The 20,780-nt window shown below is 46.1% G+C and overlaps 1 protein-coding gene across 1 annotated transcript in view; it reads right to left on the bottom strand.

Moving 5' to 3' along the window:
- The window catches only part of LOC109381200 (mitochondrial amidoxime reducing component 2-like), a 22,088-nt gene extending 1,632 nt beyond the window's left edge, over positions 1-20,456 (bottom strand). The window contains exons 1-7 of the mRNA XM_019639659.1: positions 20,099-20,456; positions 14,632-14,805; positions 11,668-11,830; positions 10,481-10,621; positions 4,802-4,863; positions 4,639-4,710; positions 3,093-3,240 (exon numbers count right to left, since the gene is read on the bottom strand). Of these exons, the coding sequence (XP_019495204.1) occupies positions 3,114-3,240; positions 4,639-4,710; positions 4,802-4,863; positions 10,481-10,621; positions 11,668-11,830; positions 14,632-14,805; positions 20,099-20,385 (1,026 nt within the window). The 5' untranslated portion in view covers positions 20,386-20,456 and the 3' untranslated portion in view covers positions 3,093-3,113. The remainder of the gene's footprint in view (positions 1-3,092; positions 3,241-4,638; positions 4,711-4,801; positions 4,864-10,480; positions 10,622-11,667; positions 11,831-14,631; positions 14,806-20,098) is intronic.
- Between the last annotated feature and the right edge of the window lie 324 nt (positions 20,457-20,780).

Below are 20,780 nucleotides of genomic sequence, written 5' to 3'. Positions count from 1 at the left end.
ATATATATATATACTACAATATTATTTATAATGAAACTGGATATAGTACAAGTGAATTACTATAAAATGGTATTTAAAAAATGTCATATATTTGTACAATGTAATGTTATGAAGCCATCAGAAATGACATTTAAAGATTAGAGGACTATGAAAATGCTCATGATATATACTACTGTATATATTTCAAACAATACTCTCTCTCTCTCTCTCTCTCTCTCTCTATATATATATATATATATATATACCTGTGTATATATGTATCATATGCTATATACTACATATGTATAACATATATTATATATAATTATATATGTATGCATGATATATTGTATAGTATTGTATGTTACATATCAGAGATCACAGCTACATTAAACAAACAAACAGAAAAAACCAACCAGAATAAAGTTTATAAACACTGGCAATGGATGATTTCTTCCTTTTACTTGTCTCATATTTTCGAAATTTGCCATGATGAACATGTATTGCATTTATAATGGAACAGATCAACTTTTATATAATTAAATTTTAAATGGATAAATAAACAACTCAAGTCACCCTGGTGCAAGCATGAACTGCTATTTTTTTTTAAAGGCCTTAGTCAAGCTGTCATACAAAGGAGGTCTTCCAGAATGCAGAAATGGTAGCAAGCTCCCACTTAAAGTAAATGAGTAACAGTCCAACAGAAATGGATCACCACAGAGGACACCTCTCGGCGCTCCTGGGGAGCAGGTGGCAGGAAAGACTTTATTCCAAGTTCCCCAGGTGGGGCTCTGAGGGGCCCGCACTCACGGAGGAGAAGCACAAGTGCCCGGGGTGTGTGGGGGGTAGTGGGGGGTCATAAAGCTGAAAGGGAGCTTGGGAACAAATGACAAACAGCATCTATGCCACGCTGAGGACCTGGGCCCTCCATGCTTCCCTCTCCATGCCCACCTCCCCCGACTTAAGTCACATGCCTGCCAGGACTTTCATTTCCCTTCTCACCTCACTCACGTCCAACCCACACATGGCACTCGGCAGAATCTTCCAAAAAGTGCAGCTGTGATCATGATTTGGACTTAAACATGTTCCACGGCTACCTTTCCCTGCAAACTAACTTTCCAGAGCCTCCTCTCCATCCCCATCACCCCCAGGTCCTCCCAGGTCCCTACAAGGAGCTTCCATCCCATTAGACCCCGGGAGCACTCTCCTGACTTTTGTTCCTCAGCAAATTCAGGCTTCATCTCTACCCTCAAGCTTTCTTCCATCGCCCCAATGCAGAAAGAATCTGCTTCGCCTCTGAGGCCAGGAGGCACTGCGTGTCTCTCCCGCGAGTTGTTATTTCTTTACACATAACAATGTCTGGCATAAGCTGTGCACACAGCATGGTCTCTTAGCTCTACCGCTTATCAGCTCCTTGGCCCCAGGTCCGTTGACCTCTCTGAGCCTTTGTTTTATGTCCCTGAAAATGGGGATTATCACACCTATCTCACAGAGGCCCTAATAGGAGTAGGTTTTTTAATACACAAGGCTCCCTGGGGAGCTGAGAGAACTGGAAATCGGCTGAGGCAGAGTGAACCCCAGGTAGTCCTGGCCTCCATGCACTGTGAGACAGGATGGGATTGAGTGGGTTTGAGATCCAGCAACGTGAAGGACCCCTAACTGGTAAGGTACCTCAGAGGCCATTGGGCTCTCTCAAAGGTAGACAAAACATGGACGACCTTGGCTCAGGCACTGAACCAGGTCCGGTCAATTGTGGCCTGAACAGCAGGAACTCAGAGTCAGCTTCGCTCGAGCTACATGGCTCAGGCTTGGGCTCCATTTTCCCCAGATGGGGCTTTTAGAAATGGAAGGCGTTCAGGAATTTCACAGGTTTCACTCTAGTACCTACTGGATTTCATCAGATCCCACGGTGGATCATTATGGTATACATCACTAAGTTTTTTTTCCAAAAGGCATCCTGAATGTTTTAAGATTTCAGAAATCTTAAAACGTGGACAAAGTAGGCATTTTAGAAGCGATGGAATACGGTTACAATTATGCAAATACCTGATCATAACAGGTTGCCAATAGAAGTTTCTCTCCTTTTTGCCAACATCAAGGGCAAAGCCTGTCTCATCTCTATATTCACTATGGTACCTAGGACTGGGCCCCACATGGAGTAACTGTTGCCTTGATAAATGACTCAAACAAGTTAGGAAATGTCTGGACCGCTATCCCATGTTGTCCTTAAAAATGGTCAGGTGAGAAGGTCAGGCCAAAGTGAAAGTGAAGCTGGCCAAGAGTTTTGGACATGAGGTGACTTTAAGAACTGGCTTATGGATTTTACGAGAGGAGTTGCTTATAAACCTCAATTTGAGGTTTTCCCGCTGACTTTCTCATTCCTATAATTTTAGGGTCGGGCGTTACGCTCCAGGGCTCAGGCTTTTATTTGGCCTGATGAAATCAATGTGAGACCATGGCTTCCTGCCTTACGATTCAGAATCAGGCACCTTAACGCACTGACTTTTCTCAAACTTGAAATCTTATTTTAAAAAGTTATTTGATACAAAGCATGTACCATTTTCCCCCAAGTTGATTTTGAATACTTCAAACATTTCCCCTTCACTTTTCTATCAGGGACAGAAAGAAAGAAATATTTATCTCTTGAAGGTCGCTCACCTTCATATCCTTACTCCTGAATAATATTCCTTAATGAACTGAGCACATACCCCTGTCTGCTGTGGGGGCTCCTGCAACAATATTGTATAATTGAATGGGGAAGTGGGAGGGAGAAAGTGGGTGGGAAAACACAGAATCCTGAGGGGATTAAAAATAATGGGCACAGGGCCGGCCGAGTGGCTCAGTTGGTTAAGAGCTCGCTCAAGAGTTTGAGCTCTGAGCAACAGCGGTTCGAGTCCAGCCCGAGCTGAGCAGCCGCTGAGCTGCCAACAGGTAGCAGGATGGCTCAGCTAAAAAAAATAATAATAATAATGGGCACATCCGAATTCCGAATGTCAGAACACAAGCTGCTCATTCTCCCAACAGTTAAAGCGACAAAACGTAAAAAAATGTGTCAGCACGAGAAAATGTGGCAGTGACTTCAAGGCCTTCCAGAAGCAAAGCAGGCCATTTACCATATCACCTTCGTGGGTCCGTCACTGTACCATCTGATACACGGCGTCACCAACTTTCAAGTCTCCAATTTTTTCCACCGAATAATAGATCCCAAAAAGTGGGGATGACTTGTATAAATGCCTCTCAGAAGGATCACACAGGCGGTAGCTGAAAGAAGCAAAAATTCATCATGAGGCACAAAAAGGGAATAATAATCTAAGTGCTTTCAATGGAATTCAAGAGTTTTTTCATCCCCACGTTGTTGATAAGTAAATTGGCCAGCCTTTTCTGAAATGTTGATAGAGAAGTCTGTGGGCCATTAGTCAAACTGCAAATAATCCTGCTGTTTCTAGAAGCAACCTAAAAAGAGAGTCTAAATAATTTTTCCATGGCTTCAGTTGGAGGCCAAAATCAAACAAAAAACAAAACAATAAACTTTTATATGTTACTTAAAATAAATACTTCATTTACATGTGTACCTCCAACTTCACAACTCATTGAAACAAATGCTCATGCAATCTTTTTTTTTAGTTTTACTTCAAATAATTTCTTTTTTTATTAAATTATTTTTTATTATGAAATACATTTTTTAGAATTAGTTTCAGCTGTACAACACAGTGCAATAATTATACTTTTTACCCCTCGAAGTGACAACCCTCCTCCCCCAATCCGCTGCCCCATTTCCCCCCAATATCATACATATCTGCTCATGCAATCTTAAAATGGAACTACCCTGAACTCTCCAAACCTTCTGTTTAATGCATTTAAACATGGTGCCTTCCACCCCTCCAAGTTTATAAGCCTAAAGTTGAGGTTCTCTGATGAACAAAAATTAAGACAGAGACACAGCTGGTGGGTGGGCAGGACTATTGCTGAAGTGAATTTTTTTCAAAGGTCCTATCTAAAGAAAACAAATTAATCTCATTGCATCTTAAAAAAAAAAACAGAATTGTAAATCTGGAGGCTTCAAGAAATAACCTCTTTTCTAACCTAAACTCATTAGAAACCAACAACAAAACAGAGAAAAAGGAAAGCAAAGAAAATACATCTCCCCCCAAAATGTTAACTTTGGTTTAAAAAATACATTCCACATTGTGAATCAAGTCAGCCCAAATTCTTTAAATAACAAAACAAAACAAATGAGAACACACCCTGGCGTAAAAGAAGCTTCTAGATAAACAAACCTCTGACAACACATTACATTCCATTTTTTCTATTTCATTATACAACTTCAATTATTCTCATATTCCTTGATACTGATGCTAAGAAAGAAATCTGAGTTGCAATAAAGTATTCGCGGTTTTAATTTGGAAAAATACATGTAAATGTTATCAAACATTGATATGAGAGACAGGAAAATTGCAAAACACACTATTGTACAATGAAAAATTTGTATAATAAAAAAGCACTACAAAATCTGTCCAGAAAAAAAAGAGGAAGTAATACTCACATTAACCAATAGACACAAACCAACCAGATGGTAGAGTGCCAGGTGCTCAGAGCACCTCCAGCACAGGTAGTTCTAGGTGGGGATAATATTAAGAATACACTGAACATGGGTCTTACCCCTTCAGGGTTTCCAGCGGCTCCTTCCTGTCTATCACTCCAGTATCTGGGTCCACCGTGGTCATAATGCACCTGTCATGCAATAATTACCAAGGTTTACCTGACGGTTAAGAACCAATGGGCGAGCCACACCCCAGAGGTCGAGTCTCGCGAGAATCCTTACCTGGGGCAAGCCAAAGCCTTTTTCATTTCTACGTTGCCAATGAGGAGTTCATCCCAACTATCCTAGGAGAAAAGGTACAGTTATCTTTTGAATTACGAATGCATTCGTCTTGGAAGCCGTTTATTCTTTGGCTGGTACGAACGATGAAGCTAAGCAGGAGAAAGCAATGCAAGACGACCCCAGGAAGCACCTCCGAAAAGGACTCAAGGGCAGGCAGCACCGGGCTCCACCCGGTGACTTACAGTCTGAGATACTGACTCTGTCAGCACCTCAAGAGCAGACCTTCTCTGAGGGACCGTTTGCCACGAGGGTCATAAATTCACTCCAAGGCCAATGTATTGATATATAATGAGAAATGTACAGCTTGCAAGACAAGTCCACTCTCTCTGTAAAGCTAAGCTACCGTGGAAGCCAAGTTAGAATCTGACGGTTCTTTGTGGAGTGGGACGTCACCCGAGGACAGTCAGTTATGAGACACACATTCAACACTTCCGCCTCCACATAGAGGCAGCCTGCCCATGAGTCTTGGCATTCCACGGCCACTGGCCCTGCCTCTGCCAGGGGCAGACACCTGATCCTCCTGACCCCAGAGTGAGTGGGGACCCGATGCGGATTTTGCTAAGTGGCTTAAAAAGGGCAGAGTTGTGGAGACAGCCTAAAGTCATGGACTTCTGACAGACGGCTGGAGCACATGTCCCCACTTGGCACACACGAGCTATGTGACGCTGAGCAAGTTACTCAACTTCTCTCAGTCTCCGTTTCCACATCTGGAAAATACCACTCACCTCAGTGGCTATCAAACATGTTCTACCATGAACCACCGTGAACCAAGGTAGAAAATTACACTTTGTAACTGCCAGTACCTGGAAGCAACCAAGATGTCCTTCAGTAGGTGACTATAACAGTAGGGGCTATATGAGAAATCTCTGTACCTTCCTCTCAATTTTATTGTAAACCTAAAACTGCTCTAAAAAGGTCTTTTAAAAAATTACATTTTAGGGCCGGCCAGGTGGCGCAGTTGGTTAAGAGCGTGAGCTCTGAGCAACAGTGTTGCCAGTTCGATTCTCACATGGGCCAGTGAGCTGCACTCAAGCTGAGTTGCTGCTGAGCTGCCAACAGGTGGCAGGATGGCTCAGCTGGTGAGAGCATATGCTCTTGGCAGCAAGGTTGCCGGTTCGACTCCCGCATGGGATGGTGGGCTGCACCCCCGCCCCACAACTAAGATTGAAAGCAGCGACTGGACTTGGAGCTGAGCTTGCACCCTCCACAACTAAGGCTGAAGGACAAAACTTGACTTGGAGTGACGGGTCCTGGAAAAACACAATGTTCCCCTTCCCTAATTCCCCAACACTGTTCTGTTCCCCAATTCCCCAATAAAATCTTAAAAAAAAATTACATTTTATATTGTTTCCTAATGTTCTCTCTCTCTCTCTCTCTCTCACACACACACACACTCACACACACACACACCCCAGATATAACTTAAATAAGTTTTGCAAACAATTCTTAACCTTTCTACATACAGTTTACTCTGATAGCTTTTATTCTATTCTATTACTTTTTTTTTTTAATAATGCTGGTCAGGATCCACTAAACTGATATTATAAATCAATAATGGATTGTGACCTGCAGTTTGGGAAAGGTAACTAGGAACATTACATGAGATAATGCACAAATGGTCTGGCACAGTGCCTGTTACATAATACACATTTGATAACTGCAAGTCATAGTTGTTATTACTTTTGTTATTGGTTTCTATATTATTTTTATTATTGCTACTTCAGAAATTCTTGAAGCCAGGCAGAGATTGCTGTCCTTATGTCAAAACATAGGCTTCTTATCTAAGCACCCAAATAAAATCCTAACTCATCCTGACTCTGGTGACTGGGGACAGAAAAGTCTGGTAATGATGATTTGCAAAACCTTTGTTTTTCAGCAGCTGCAAAGGATCATACTGGAGAACCCAATTTACATGGCGGCTGGAGAGTGGGGTGGGGCGGTGCGAGATGGAATTCAACCACAGCTGTCTGGTTTCAATATCTACGCCTCTCTAGAAGCTTCTTGGAGAAGCACTTTCCGAGGGACAGAGAACACACAGAGGGTTTTCTGCAGGCTTCTCCACTGTCCTTTCTTAATGTGGAGTGAGGAATGATACAAATAGGACATTATAAAAAAATATGTCAAGTCCTGCTCATCAGGACAGCAAGCAAAGTGCCCCCCACAACAGTCGGCTACAGAGATAAGAAACATTGGTCAATTTTATTATGTTTAAATTGCATTGCTCTGCATTCCAGAACTCAAACACGCCATGCTGGGTCAAGGGAAGCTGTGTTTTAAAATCTGCTTAATATTCTGAGTTACGTAGGAAAAGTACAAAGTACTTTGGTTCACAAAGAGTAAATGTTGCACATTGTATTTTCCTATTACTCTATATTTTTGCCATAAATATTGGCCTGAATTTTTCCACCATGCTTAGATTGCTATTTTTTAATTATTAGTTGGTTTATTAAATATTTATGTGCGTTATCATTTTACATTAATATTTAACAGAGTCCCATTAAATGAAAGGATTCTAGTTGTGCAATGGTGCCAGGTAGATAGGTTAATGCATCAGATAGCTAACTATTAAGTTTCCTAATTTAAGGGAGAATAAATCAGTAACATTAGCATCATTTTATAGTAAGGATTTTTTTTTTAATGTGCATAACCAGAGGACTCTTCTAGAAAACTTGGAGTTATTCTAGAAAAACAAGTATTACTATTTTTGCAAGCCCATTGCAATGCTGTAATAAAACAACAAATGGACTTTGGAGCATTGGTCACTTAACAATTCTTTTTTTTTAATTATTAAAAAGAAGACTCCATCCACTAAAACTGCCCAAGAGAACATGATTAGGCTTACATTAGCCTTTGGTTCAGTTTGACAAGTTATAGGAGAGCAAAAATTCTTATTGGGCAAGTTACGGGAAAGCAAAAATTCTTTAGGCAGGAATGAGTGCATCGTTTCTTCTTATCCCCCTGGCTCAAGGTCTTAAATTAAAATTAGTATCAAAACAATTTATCCTTCAGTGGAGACAAATCAAGAAAAATTGTATTCTCTAAAAGAAAGTTTCTATACTTGATCTTAGCCAAAAGGCTGAGAAGCTATAAAAAAAGAAAGTTTCTTAGAAAAGAATGGCCTAGTTAGAGTTTCTGTGAAAGAATTTTTGGGACGTGGACCAATTTTGAATTCAATCTTTCGTAACGTGCATTACTAACACTGAGAACAAATTTATTCGGTGTTCAAGAAGCATCTAACAACTCCATACTTATGTACATCCTAGAGACAGCATGGGGAAGTAGAAGAAGAAATAGGTGCGTTTACGAGAAAGCCAAGGGGACTTGAGTCTTGAGCCCATCAGTTACACTGGACCCTATCAAGACCCTGCACCTAATTTTGTTTTTGTTATTTTCTTTTCTTAAAGAGGGCCCCCACATTGTGTAAACTTCAGTTCTCACAAAATCTGGATGGATTCCTGAGCACAAAACCAAGTCGCTTCCCTCAAGGAGCCAATGGCCTGAGAAGGTCAGCGTTCCTCCTCTCCCGCCCCACCTCTGTATCTCTCCGTACCTCTCACCCTTCCTAAGTCAGTGCTTCTCCAGGCACCGTTTGCACAAGATTGACCTGGGGTGGCGCTGCCGGGGCCGAGTCCCAGGCGGCATCACGATTCTGATGTAGGTCCCAGGGAAGGCCTGCTAAATCTATAGTTTTCCAAAAAGACCCTCTGGGGATTAAGCATGGCGCTGCTATTTCTGCCTCAGGTTTCCCTACCTTCGGATGCACTTTCTAGAGGGTTGCCCCAGTAATATCACGTCTGGCACGTTGTGGGCATCGGTAGCTATCTGTCATATGACTGCAAATCTTAATTACTTCCTTATTCAAAATCATTACCGTCACTATACGCATTATAACATTTAAGTTCCTTGTGCATGGTGGTCTCCAGCCACTCCTCCCACCACTTCTTTACCCCCTGTGCTCCTGTGTTCCTGAAATGCTCCTGGGGCACCCCTTAATGTCATGATCTGACGCCCCCCTGCCCCCACACCTCCGTTCTCCAGGCAGATTTAGGCATTTCGACTTCTGAGCATCCTTGGTACTTGCTAAGTATGTGTGCTAAAGTACTTCTCACGCTGGGCTGACATTATCTCACGGCGTTCCTCTCGTATCGGGAAATTCTGGAGAGCAGAACCTGTACCTTTGCATCTCTGTATCCAGGGCTCCTGGACGCAGTGCCTGGCCCATAATAGATGGTCAATTAAAAGACATTTTTGGGGTAGCTGTTAGCTCAGGTGGTTAGAGCGCAGGCTCATAACACCAAGGTTGCCGGTTTGATTTCCACATGGGCCACGGAGCTGCGCCCTCCACAACTAGACTGAAGACAACTACTTGACTTGGAGCTGATGGGTCCTGAAAAAACACACCGTTTCCCAATAAAATTAAAGAACAACAGCAACCAAGAGAGACATTTTTAACAAATGTAAAGAGGGATTAAAGAAAATAGATTATAAGCGACAGGATAAAAATCAACAAGTAGGTCACTTGTGTGTCCGTGGTTATTTTTTAAATCATGAATAACACGAAGCGCTTACATGTGCAAGGATTTCTCCCAGGTTCTCGGCAAAGGTTTATGCTGAAGGACAATGTTGGCCAGGAAACAGGGGCACCTTTTACTCACACAGGACATGCAGTCATCCCAGGGAGCAAAGAATTCAGAAGGGGTTCAAAGGCCTTTCTAAATTGAAACCTTGACCTCAACACCTCAGAAGCTGGAATTGGCGAGGCTTGGGTTCCAACGCCAGAGCCACCACTTACGCGCTTAACAAGGTGTGTAACACTTCTGAGCTTCACCTTCCTTATGAAAAGGCGAAAATAATGCAGACGTCACAGGGTGGTTGTGAGGATCAAAGAAACGAATTCGTATAAAGGGATTCCTTAGTTCGGGGCCTGGCACTCAGTAAACACCCAGTCAAGGGTATTTGTTGTTGTTCGCCCCAGCGCTCATAAAGTTTAACTGCTTTTCCCGCGGCCCACCCCCACCCCACCTCCCCAACCACCATGTTTAACATGATTGCTCGTGGTGATTGCAGGTTACCTGCCCCTTTAGGGTTCCTAGGGTCTGTGTCTGGAGAGTGGGAAGTTCTGGTGTCAGTCACATAGGAAAGCATGTGGGTCGTCTGGGAGAGAACTCAGGCCACAGCATGGAATGTCCCCAGGGCCCCATTCACAGGCAGCTTTCTTGTATCCCCTCGGCCATCACTTTGGGGTCTGGGGCTTCCAAGAGTCTCAAATCTTTGAAAGCACTCCTGCGTGGTACCCCAAAGGGAGAGATGGCTTTTCTCTTCATCGCCATTCCCCTTTAGTTATCTGTGAGCTATGATTCTCTATTCCAGCCTAGTCCCAGACTTGTTACAATTTGGAGTCCCCATTGCTTGCTCTGGGGGACCAAGCATTAAAAGGTGACCAGTGCCCCCCTGAGGCCAGTGCAGTGATGGCAGCAGCAATGAGGGAAACAACAAGGTCAAGGTGACTTGGGGAAGGATTTTCCCCCCCTGCTACCAACCTTGGAATGTCTGAGCAGTTCCGTCAGCATCTTGAACAGCACCTCGGAGCCTAATGCACAAAAGCACAGAGCCACTTACCTCCTCAAAAGCACTGCAGCCTGTCACCACGATGCTTGGCCTGAATTGATCCATTTTCACTGTCTTCTCCAGCCTGGTATTCAGGTCTGCCAGGGAGGCTTCCGAGAGGATCATGATGGGGCTGCAGTCTGGGTAGGCCACCTGTGCCAAGGACACAGCACCATCAGGCATCACTGCCCCATGAAATCCCTCAGACCAACGGCAAAGCTAAACGAAGTCTAGAAGCAAAACCACCGGAGGGCAGAAAGGGAAGGTGGTGTCTGTTCAGGAAACAGAGGCAGTGATGCTGTCAACTTAAAAAAAAAACCCAGCCAAGTCAGCTCTGGGTTTAGGGCGGGTCTCCTCATCCACGCCCTGATGGCAGCAGCCCAGCTCCGGCGACCTTACCCTCCAGGCCTCACTTTCTTTCTCGTTCCCTCACTCCGGTGCCCAACAGGTGACCCTCTTCCCCCATCATCACCATCAAACAGGGGAAGGGTGTGCGGCCAATCAACTCTACTCCACTAATGATTTCTTTCAGCTGCCACCATTCACTCAACATGCACTGAATAAGCACCTGCTATGTGGCAGGCACTGTCTTAGGTGGAGAAATAGCAGTGAACAAAACAGATACCCCCCCTCTGCATTCAAGGAGCTTGTAGTTCAGGGAGCATGGGGGAGACATCCTGAGAGGCTTGCATTTAAAGTCTTATGTCACCGCACAACCAAAGGCTTTGGTCTTCGGGCTGTAGGCGGCACAGAAGACCGTTTTCTTCAGGAGGAAGTGTCTTCTCAGTGCCTGAAATAACCATCCCACACTGGCTGTGAAGGCAGCGCTGGGAGAAAAATCTGCTTCTGTCATTTCAGGAAACCTGGATTGAGTCCCAGACAAACCTCGTCCTTTCGCCTCCTCCCCTCCTTTTCTCCTGAGTTCCCACCTCCCTGGGAGTCGCTCCTGGCTTCTCCCTACACAATATCTCCCATATTCCAACCCCTAGGCATCCTGGGGGGGCCGCCCATGCTCCCTCGTATCCACCTCCCTCTCCATCCTCAATACCTGGCGGGGTGGCACCCTCAGTACCACTCACTTGGGCTGTGACAACGCGTTCCTAACTGGGATCCCAAGACAGGCTCCTTGTGGGGCAAGAAGGAAGCCAGAAACGTAAGGGTGGCTAGTAGAAGCGAAGGGCAGCTCTCTGTCAGCTCACCTGGTAATTCTGTTCAATAGTCGGGAAAATGTTCTTTGCTTCTCTTCCCTTCATGTTCTTTTCGAACTGAACCAGCCTGAAAGTGTCTGTTTTCAAGAAGTTGGTGAACCACTGAGCGGCCTCGTCGCCACAGTCCCTGCCCTTAATGTCAAGGCCAAAAATCCTGGAAGGGTGATGAGAGACCACAGTTACTGTCTTACACCAACACACTGGGTGACGGCGTCCCGGCGGAACAGCAGGGCCGTCGGGACCTGACCACACCCGAGGGGCAGTGAGTGGTCTGTGGGCCAACGCTGGGCAGAAGCGGTGGGGGAAGGGAGTAAAATGTGTTCCAGGAACGAGCTTGTCAAACCCCATGGCGCTTGCAACTCACCAAGATCTTGGAAAAATGCAGGTTATGGCTCCGTAGGCTGGGTTGGAGCCTGAGGGTCTACATTCCTAACAAGCTTCAGGATGCCCAAGCTGCTGGTCCATGGACCACACTTCGAGCAGCAAGGATTTAGGATGCTTTTAGAAGGGGAGACGGACGCCCCTCAGGTGTGGCAGGTGCACCCTGAGCCTGGAGGCTGGCCGACCTGGTTCAGGCTGGACCTCTGCTACGCTAGTCTGTGACCTCAGCAAGTCATTTAACTCCTCTGACCTTCTGTTGTAAATTGGAAAGAATAATACAATACTCCGCGTGGTGGGCACAGACTTCATTAGATAACACAATGGGCTTCAAGGTTTTTTTTTTTTGCTTGTGGGCCCTTAAAAGAGGTTTTCAAAGCTTGGTACCCCTCACAGGGTTGTAAATTGACATGTAAACTTTTGCATAAGTTTAATTTGTTGTGAAGGATACCATTTCCATTGAATTGTAAATATTAATCTTTAAAATGAAATTATATGATAAAGTATATTATATATTAATATTATAGATCTATAAAAATTATATTAAAATGCAATAAAATTATGCTTTTAAAAGGATGCAATGAAATCCTATGGCAGTTAGATTTCTATCCCTATCCATTTTCTAAAATACATCATTAAGGTCTTCTTTTATGGTCCACATTTAACAAATTTTTTTCTAGTTTCATTGAGATAGAATTGACATATACAGCACTGTGTAAGTTTAAGGTGTATAACATAATGACTTGACGTACACATATTGTGAAATGATTACCACAGTAAGTTTAGGTAACACCCCTCATCACATAAAGATACAAAAAAAAAAGAAAGAAAGCAATTACTTTTTTCTTTGTGATGAAACCTCAAGATCTTAACAATCTCTTAACAACTTTCAAACATAGCACACGGCAGTGTTAAGCAGTCATCACATTGTACATTACATCTCCGGTATTTATCTTATAACTGGAAGTTTCTACCTTCTGACCACCTTCCTCCAATTCACTGCTCCCCCCGCTTTTCTGGTAACCACAAATATGAGCCCCTTTTCTATGAATTTGGTTTTTTTTTGGGGGGGCGGGGGTTGTTTTTTGTTGTTTAATTTTATTCCACATGTAAGTGAAGTCATACAGTATTTGTCATTCTCTGTCTGACTTACTGCACTTAGCATAACGCCCTCAAGGTCCTCTCATGTTGTCGCAAATAGCGTGATTTCTTTCTTTCTCATGGCTGAAAAACACTGGTAACAAAACTCAGTGGATGAAGACATGAGACAAGGGAGCTTTACTCTGATAAAAAACAAATTTGGCATTTTCTTATAAAAATTAACACACGCTCTCCTCAGTTCAGATGGCTGTGTTAAAGGATTTTCTTTACTTTTTTCCAACTTGCGGTTGGTGATTTATTTTATTTTTGTTTACGCCCTGGTGAGCGGGCTGTGATAGTCACTCTGTTTGTCACGCACCACCTATGATAATTCATACCATTTCTTTGTCTTTTAGCAGTTCCCACGGCAATCGATCCGTTAAAAATGGCTTATACATAAACGCAGGCCGGATTAATTACAGCATGTCTGATGAGCAGGACAGGATGGTGTGCTAACTGGCTGCCTTCCCTCCCTCTCTATGTCAATCCAGAAGCACAGTGCCCAGGGCTGGTGTCTCCAAACTCTGAGGGTTCTCGACTTCCAGGTCATCCAGACACCGGGAACAGCTCCAGAGTTCTTATCACCCCACCCTGAGATACGGCTGGTGACATCTCCACGAACCCCCTTGTCTGCCTGGCTGGAGGGCTGGCCACGCTGAACAGAAATCCGTTCAACTTGAATACAAAGAGACAAACCCTAAAGATGGGTTCTTTGTATTCCTCCTGTGTTTGTATTAATCATGCTTTTTAAAATCTTCTGTATTTTGATGCTTTGACGTCTCAGGGGTCTTGCTGATTCTAAAGAAACCTTCCCTCCCGGGGCTGGTCAACTCCTGGAGATAGTAAATCACTAGACTTTTGTATGCACGCCAATTAGTGCACAGCCCCCAGCGCCAACCATCTTCTCTGTTGGTCACTATCTACTGCCCGAATCACCCAGGACCAAGTACCAGACACCTAGGGACGGCCTCTGTGGCCCAGAGCCCACTGGAGTTATTCAAACTAGCCAATCCTAAGCCTGTTTATCCTGCCTCACCCAGTCCTTCCTGTGGAAATCGCAGTAAAGGCTCTTGCTCACATCCCTCCTTCGCCCTCGGCCTCCTGAGCAACCCTGGTGCTTCCCAGCGTGGCCCTCCATGGCATCGGCCTCCTGTTTCTAGGGATCTGTGACTATAAAAAACTTCTTTCTTCATGACAGTCATTTCTGTGTCTGCATGTCTTTCCACACCTGATGAAAACAAATCCCACAGACCCTAAAATCATGTCCTGCATCACCCACTCACACCTGACCACTGGCTGTATCCCAACCCAGGCTAGACTTGTCTTAAATACTTCCTTGGTTTACCAATCTCATTACCTACTGTGCAAACGTTAGCAAGACAGGCTAAAAGGAAATCGGGCCTGGTCACAGGGCTCCGATGCCCTCAGGTAGAGTACCTGCAGTTGTGGACCGCGTTTGAAGAAGACAGCTTGCGCTGCAAAACCAGCGGGTCCACACCTGGGGCCCTGAGGACCAGGTAATCATCCTCACAGGTGATGGAGATCAGGACCAGGCGAGGCTCCTGCCGTGCTGTGACCATATGTCCATCTTCCTTAATCACCAGCCAAAACCTGCAGAGAAACAAACATGGGCACACTCGGGAAATCCACTGCCACCCTCTCAATAGCTTCCCTCTAGCTTTCTATTTCTTCAAATCCCTCTCCCTGCCCCAACTCGGGAAGCAACCACTTTTTTCTAGACTGTTATCCAGATGAGGTCAAATTCTTTGGGTCCAAAAGTTGGTGTCCCTAAAAGGAGCTTCTAAGGCAGAAACAGACCTGGGAGAGAGCATGTGGCCCTTGTATGAAAATGCCTAGTTCCAAAAATCCAGAAAATTAGGCCGGTGAAAGGAGCCTCTCTCACTGCTTGGACAACTAATGATATTGCTTATTTGGGGCCTCTGCTTTGGTGAGAAACATCCCCGGGCCTGTTGAACACATCTCTGAGCCCTGAATTGCCATGAAATGTCTTCTAGGTGTTTCTGCTGTGGAACCAGATGCAGTTGGCCAGAAACCACTGGCCCAAGTGACCTGAAACCCTAGACAAAGGTCATGTAATGTTTGTGACTCCGAGAGGGTGCAACTCGGCTTCTATTTTGTGTAACTTGCCACGGCAAGCAGATCGTACCTCAGCAACCCCCTAAACAGCCTTTCCTCTTCGTGCACACGTCCTGACTCTGAGAACAAAGATTCATGGAAGTCCACTGTGAAGTAAGAATTCCATTCACCTGCGAGAGGGCCCACTGTTTGGGGCTCAGTGTCCACGCTCCACCTTGTCCATTGCGGGCAATGGGGTGAACTGCAGGATGGGAAGGGAGGCTGAGCTGGTTAAGTTGGTTACTTTTATCCCAGCAGAGTATATGTTTGGGATTACACCACACAAATGGTTTGATTACTGTAAAAACAAAAAGTATACTGCCCCTAGGGGGAATCAGGTTTCAACATCATCCATGCTTTTACTGTAAAGCATAGACTTGGCAGACAGGGACAGTGGGTGAGGAATTCTGTGACATGGATGAGTGAGCAAAGCAGGAAAAGGGCAGCCCCTTCTAGTATGAGAGGTGGTTCCTCCACCAAAGATCTTGCAAAATATGACTGGAAGCCAGGTGGGAGTGTCTGAGATAACCCGATGCGAACACCTGACATCAAGTACCCTCACCTGACCCTGATAGGTAGTCGCCCCTCTGGAACCTTCCAACCAGGCAACCTTTCCCTACCCGTCCATGTGCTGGCTACACGGTCCCTTCTTTACAACCAAACAGCACACCCTGACTGGCACCTGTGCCCTGCTAACTGGCATGTGTATGGGTGGAAGGGTGTGCCAGTGGTGGCAACAAGAGTGCAAAGACATTGATTTTAGGGATTGTCTTGGCTACTCCCATCCTGAGAACCGGTGATGCTGGGCAGTCGCAGGTCCCCACACCTGTGAGGAGGCCACCATTTTCTTCCCAGGTTCCTGTGATTCCCAGGGTTCTCTGGCCTGCTCACCTGTGGGGTTCTGGAACCTATCCCAACCAGCCTCATTACCCTGTCAATAGGGCACTGATTTTTCACCTCTTGCACACAGTGGTGCCCAGGGAATGAGTCATTAGCTCTATTCTGCTAGATCTGAAAGAAAGGATAAATTGGCAGTGTCCATTTTTTTGTGTGTGACCACGTTATCCCAACCGAGTCTGACACACTAAAAGCCAGCACCTTCATTTTGCATGTAAAACATGAGTATGTATGTGGGGATCGGTGGAGAGCCCAAAGCTTAGATTCTCCAAAAAAAAAAAAAAACCCAAAACAAAACACCAGTGCCCAGAGCGGCCAAGGGCGGTAAGGAAGCAGAGCCAGAAAATCTCATTTCTAAACTCACATGTTGGTTGGCCTGGGAAGCCGGAAGGACTGAGGCTGAAAACGGGGCAGGGTGGGGGGGAATGACACAGCAGAGACCCCACCACAGAAAGGAGGGTGAAGGCAGGAGGAATCCAAGAGAAAATGACACATGGAATAATCAACTTAGGGAATTCATTCCTCCAAGAGATAATAATTGTCTGTGTAGCCCGAAATAAGGGGCTGACTTCAGCAAGGGTTTGGGCAGATTGATGAATGGTCGAGCCCTGTGTGGCTCCTAAGGAGAGGTGGGGGATTAACAAGGTTACAGAGGGCGGCCATCGCTCTGAGCGTCGATGCCAGACAGCCCCTGCCAGTGGTTTTCTGGGAGGATTTTATTTCTTTCTTTATTTTATTTATTTATTTATTTTTAAATTTTTTTAGCTGAGCCATCCTGCCACCTGTTGGCAGCTCAGCTGCATCTCAGCTCAGGCCGGGACTCCAACCCCTGTTGCTCAGAGCTCACTCTTAACCAACTGAGCCACTCAGCCAGCCCCGCTGCTGGGAGGATTTTAAATGCGCTCAAAGTTCAGGGCACTGAAGCCAAGCCTTCACAAATCTGTTAAGAGCTTTGATCAAATATCCCTAGAAATGTGAGCCGCACAGCACTTACTGAGGAAGATCCCAGCTTCTTGGCACAGCTCCAAAGACACGGGTTCAAAATAGACTTAAATAAAAGGCCTTTTCCCCTGCATTCTAGGTGATTTATAGTTTTGTTACTGAAATCTCAAGTTGAGGGAACAACAGCAATCGTTTAGCAGAGTTTTTTTTTTTCCCAAGGTTGCTTTCAAGTGTCAAAGATCTTTTAAGAAATAAAATCTAGATTAGATAGGATCTTAGAGAGCAAGTTCAACCTGTTTCTTCTGCAACTGAGAGAAATGAGGCTCAGAGAGGTTAACGTCTTCACCCAAGGTCTCCTGATCCTGGTCCACTTCCAAATCACACACTGTTTTCATAGAAAGAACATGAGGGCAGTGCTCACAGAGAGCTGAGTTCACATCACTCCAGCACATATGGTGTTGTGTGATCTTGGGTGAGACAGAGCAGGTACTTGCATAACATCATTTTGGTCAACCATCGTTTCATTAGAACGTTGATGAGATGCTGGAGGAACTTAACTCTTGTTTATTGGTTTCCTTATAAGACGTTTTGCTTAAAATTACAGAACCTATTGAGGACTTACTTTACTATCCTTTCTGATACTGTTTCCTTATTTGCCAAGTGAAGGTGCCATGAAGCCCACAAGATTGTTATGAAACTTAAATAATAAGATCATCTATGTGACAGGATTTAGCTCTGAGTCTGCTGTATATTAAGCACTGAATCAATGTCCCTTCCATTGCCTTTCCCTCCACCCCAGTTTCCACACCACACCACGCATCCCAAGCATTTATTGTTCAAAACAAAGTTGATATAGTTCCATTTATTGTAGGATGTCCACAGAAGCCTTAAAGCAAAGGACAAATATGTTCTTTCTGAGGAAGCAAGAGTCACAGCAAGGGAGTGACAATGAGAAGTGGGAAAGCAAGTCATTCAGATGGTCCAAGGGAAGGGCCCGGCCGAGTGGCTCAGTTGGTTAAGAGCATGAGCTCTGAGCAACAGGGTCACAGGTTCGATTCCCACATGGGCCAGTGAGTTGTGTCTGAGCTGAGCTGCCGCTGAGCTGCCAACAGGTGGCAGGATGGTTCAGCTGGTGAGAGCACGTGCTCCTAACAACAAGGTTGCCGGTTTGACTCCCACATGGGATGGTGGGCTACGCCCACCCGCTACTAAGATTGAACACGGCACCTTGAGCTGAGCAGCTGTGAGCTGCCGACCAGCAGCCAGATGGCAACTGGACTCGGAGCTGAGCTAGCTGCACCCTCCACAACTAAGACTGAAGGACAACTTGGCTGCTCCCTTCCCCAATTACCCAACGCTGTTCCCCTTCCCCAATTCCCCAATAAAATCTTAAAAAAAAAAAAACACCAGAAGGAACACAGATAAGAACTGGAGTTCTCTCTGTAAAATAACCTCAGTCCTTCACGTGAGGACAGATGTAGCACAAATCCATTTTCCATGGATGTGCATCATTAAAATGTGCCTCTCCAGGTTTTTGGAGGGTGTCCAGCCTTGCATGTCAGGAGTCTTTCCAGCAAGAAGCAACCTCTCTAGTCCTTCACACTTGAATAAACTCTAAACATGTTCTTCTTCTTCTTAATGATCCCAGGTAAACCTTTTACTTAAAGCATTGGAGTCACCTGGGAGATGTCAACACTACACAAGCTGACATCCCTTTTGGTGATTCTGATTCCACAAGTCTGGCATGGGGATCTCAGGAAATTACGATTTGTAAAAATGCTCCAGGATTAGACATCTGGGGTGCAAGGGGGATGGACAATCCCCCATGAGTTACATGGTCTGCACACACAACACGCCTCTGAAACAAGCTGAAGTGTTTCCATGTCGAGGGGGCCTGCATTTCTTCAAGAGGACAGCATTCTTCAGAGACGAGTGAGTGCACGTGTTCTAGAGTGACCTCAGGGCAGCAGACTCCCTCTGCTAGAAGGTTCCTTGAATGACCAACTTGCAAACCTCCCTCGCCCTAGATACAAGACCACGGCTAAACCATCCAGCCAGATAGGAAGGCATCTTGACCTAAGGCAGCAAAGGAGGTTTCGTCGTTTTTGGATCACTCTTTCTAGGGCTAGTGGATCACTGTCTGGGGACAGCCCTCGCCATATCCAGCTGTATAATTCTGTGTCAGTGAGATGTGTGTGTGCCTCACCTTTGGGGTGAGTTAAATGACAGGGCACCCTTTCTTTTCTGAGAGAGAGTGAAATGTCTATGTGCCAGGTCTTATGTGGGTAGGGACTTTACCTAAAGTTCTTCCCTGAGGATCACACTGCCTCTGGGAGAAGGGGACAGACACACTGTTCCCTTAGTGGTAAGCATTACACTTGTCCCTCTGACAACCCATGTCCCCAGGAGAAGACTTCACTCTGCTCATTACTAATGAAAATGGGTCAGATGTCCCCACCTCTTGGGTCTCCCAGGCACCTTGCCTGGGACTGGAGATGATGACCAACAAGCCCCAACAAGACCAAAGCTAATGTCCCTGAACAAGACTTGGTTTCAGTGTTGCTCAGTCAGCCCACGCGTGCCGATGGCATTTTGCTTTTCTACTATTGTGTCACATATTCAGGTAGAATCAGAAAGTTTAGAACGAACAGGATCCCTGGAGATAACCAGGTCAGACCCGTCCTTTTACAGAGGAGGAACCTCCAGCCCGGAAAAGAGCAGGGGCTTGCCCCTATCTACCTTTCAGAACCTGAATCAGACAAGAACTTGACCTTCCCAGCTAAGGGATCAAGGGCAGAGGCTCCAACAAGCAGACCTGAAAACCCACGTGGCAAATCTCTATTCTCCTTTCCCGGGACAAGCCCCACCTCCTCCACCCCACCATATCCCCAGCAGGTCCCGTGCTGTCCCCTGCCCCGGCTCGCCATACCTGTCCCGCAGGTAGCCGCTGCGCAGCCCCATGGCCGTGCACTGGGCCTCGCTCACCGAAACCCCCTTGCAGGACTTGACCGGGTAGATCCAGAGCTCCGACACGGTCCCCACCTGCTGCAGCCGCCGGCGCCGCCTGGGCCGCGCGTGGCGCCAGACGACAGTCCCCAGGGCCACCGCGGCCAGTCCCAGCGCGGCCACCCCAAGCCAGGCGGACCGGGGCTGCGCGGGAAGGCGCAGCGCGGGGAGGCCCAGGCGGGCCAGCGCAGAGGAGCCCGCGGCGCCCATAGCCTAGTCTTTGCGGTCAGCTGCTCCAGCAGGGACAGGCGTGGAGGCTCTGAAGGCCTCGGCGGTGGGAGGAGCCAGAGTTGGCCCAATCCGTGGCCGGGACACCGTGACCACACGCGCGGAGGTGGCCCGGTGGGTGACGCGGAGGGAGGGAGGGAGGGACAGACGGAGGGAGGGATCGCGCCCCTAAGTGCGGTGGCGGGGACCGCTCAGCAGTGGGGCAAGTCGAGATAGCGAGCTACCGGGTGCTCATGCGCCCCTGGGAGGCAATTGTGATGCCCAAAGCAAGCAGGCCAGCCGCCCATTTTCTCTAGGGTGGTCACTTGCGCTTCGCTTCTCCCCCCTCCCGGTCCCTGGCAGCGCGGACAGTCACCCACCAGCATAATCCCTCCCCC

Source organism: Hipposideros armiger, unplaced genomic scaffold (genome assembly GCF_001890085.2).
Source record: "Hipposideros armiger isolate ML-2016 unplaced genomic scaffold, ASM189008v1 scaffold_45, whole genome shotgun sequence".
NCBI classification, from domain to species: domain Eukaryota; kingdom Metazoa; phylum Chordata; class Mammalia; order Chiroptera; family Hipposideridae; genus Hipposideros; species Hipposideros armiger.
Note: the sequence above shows the minus strand (reverse complement) of the source record. Positions and strands in the feature narration are given on the sequence as shown.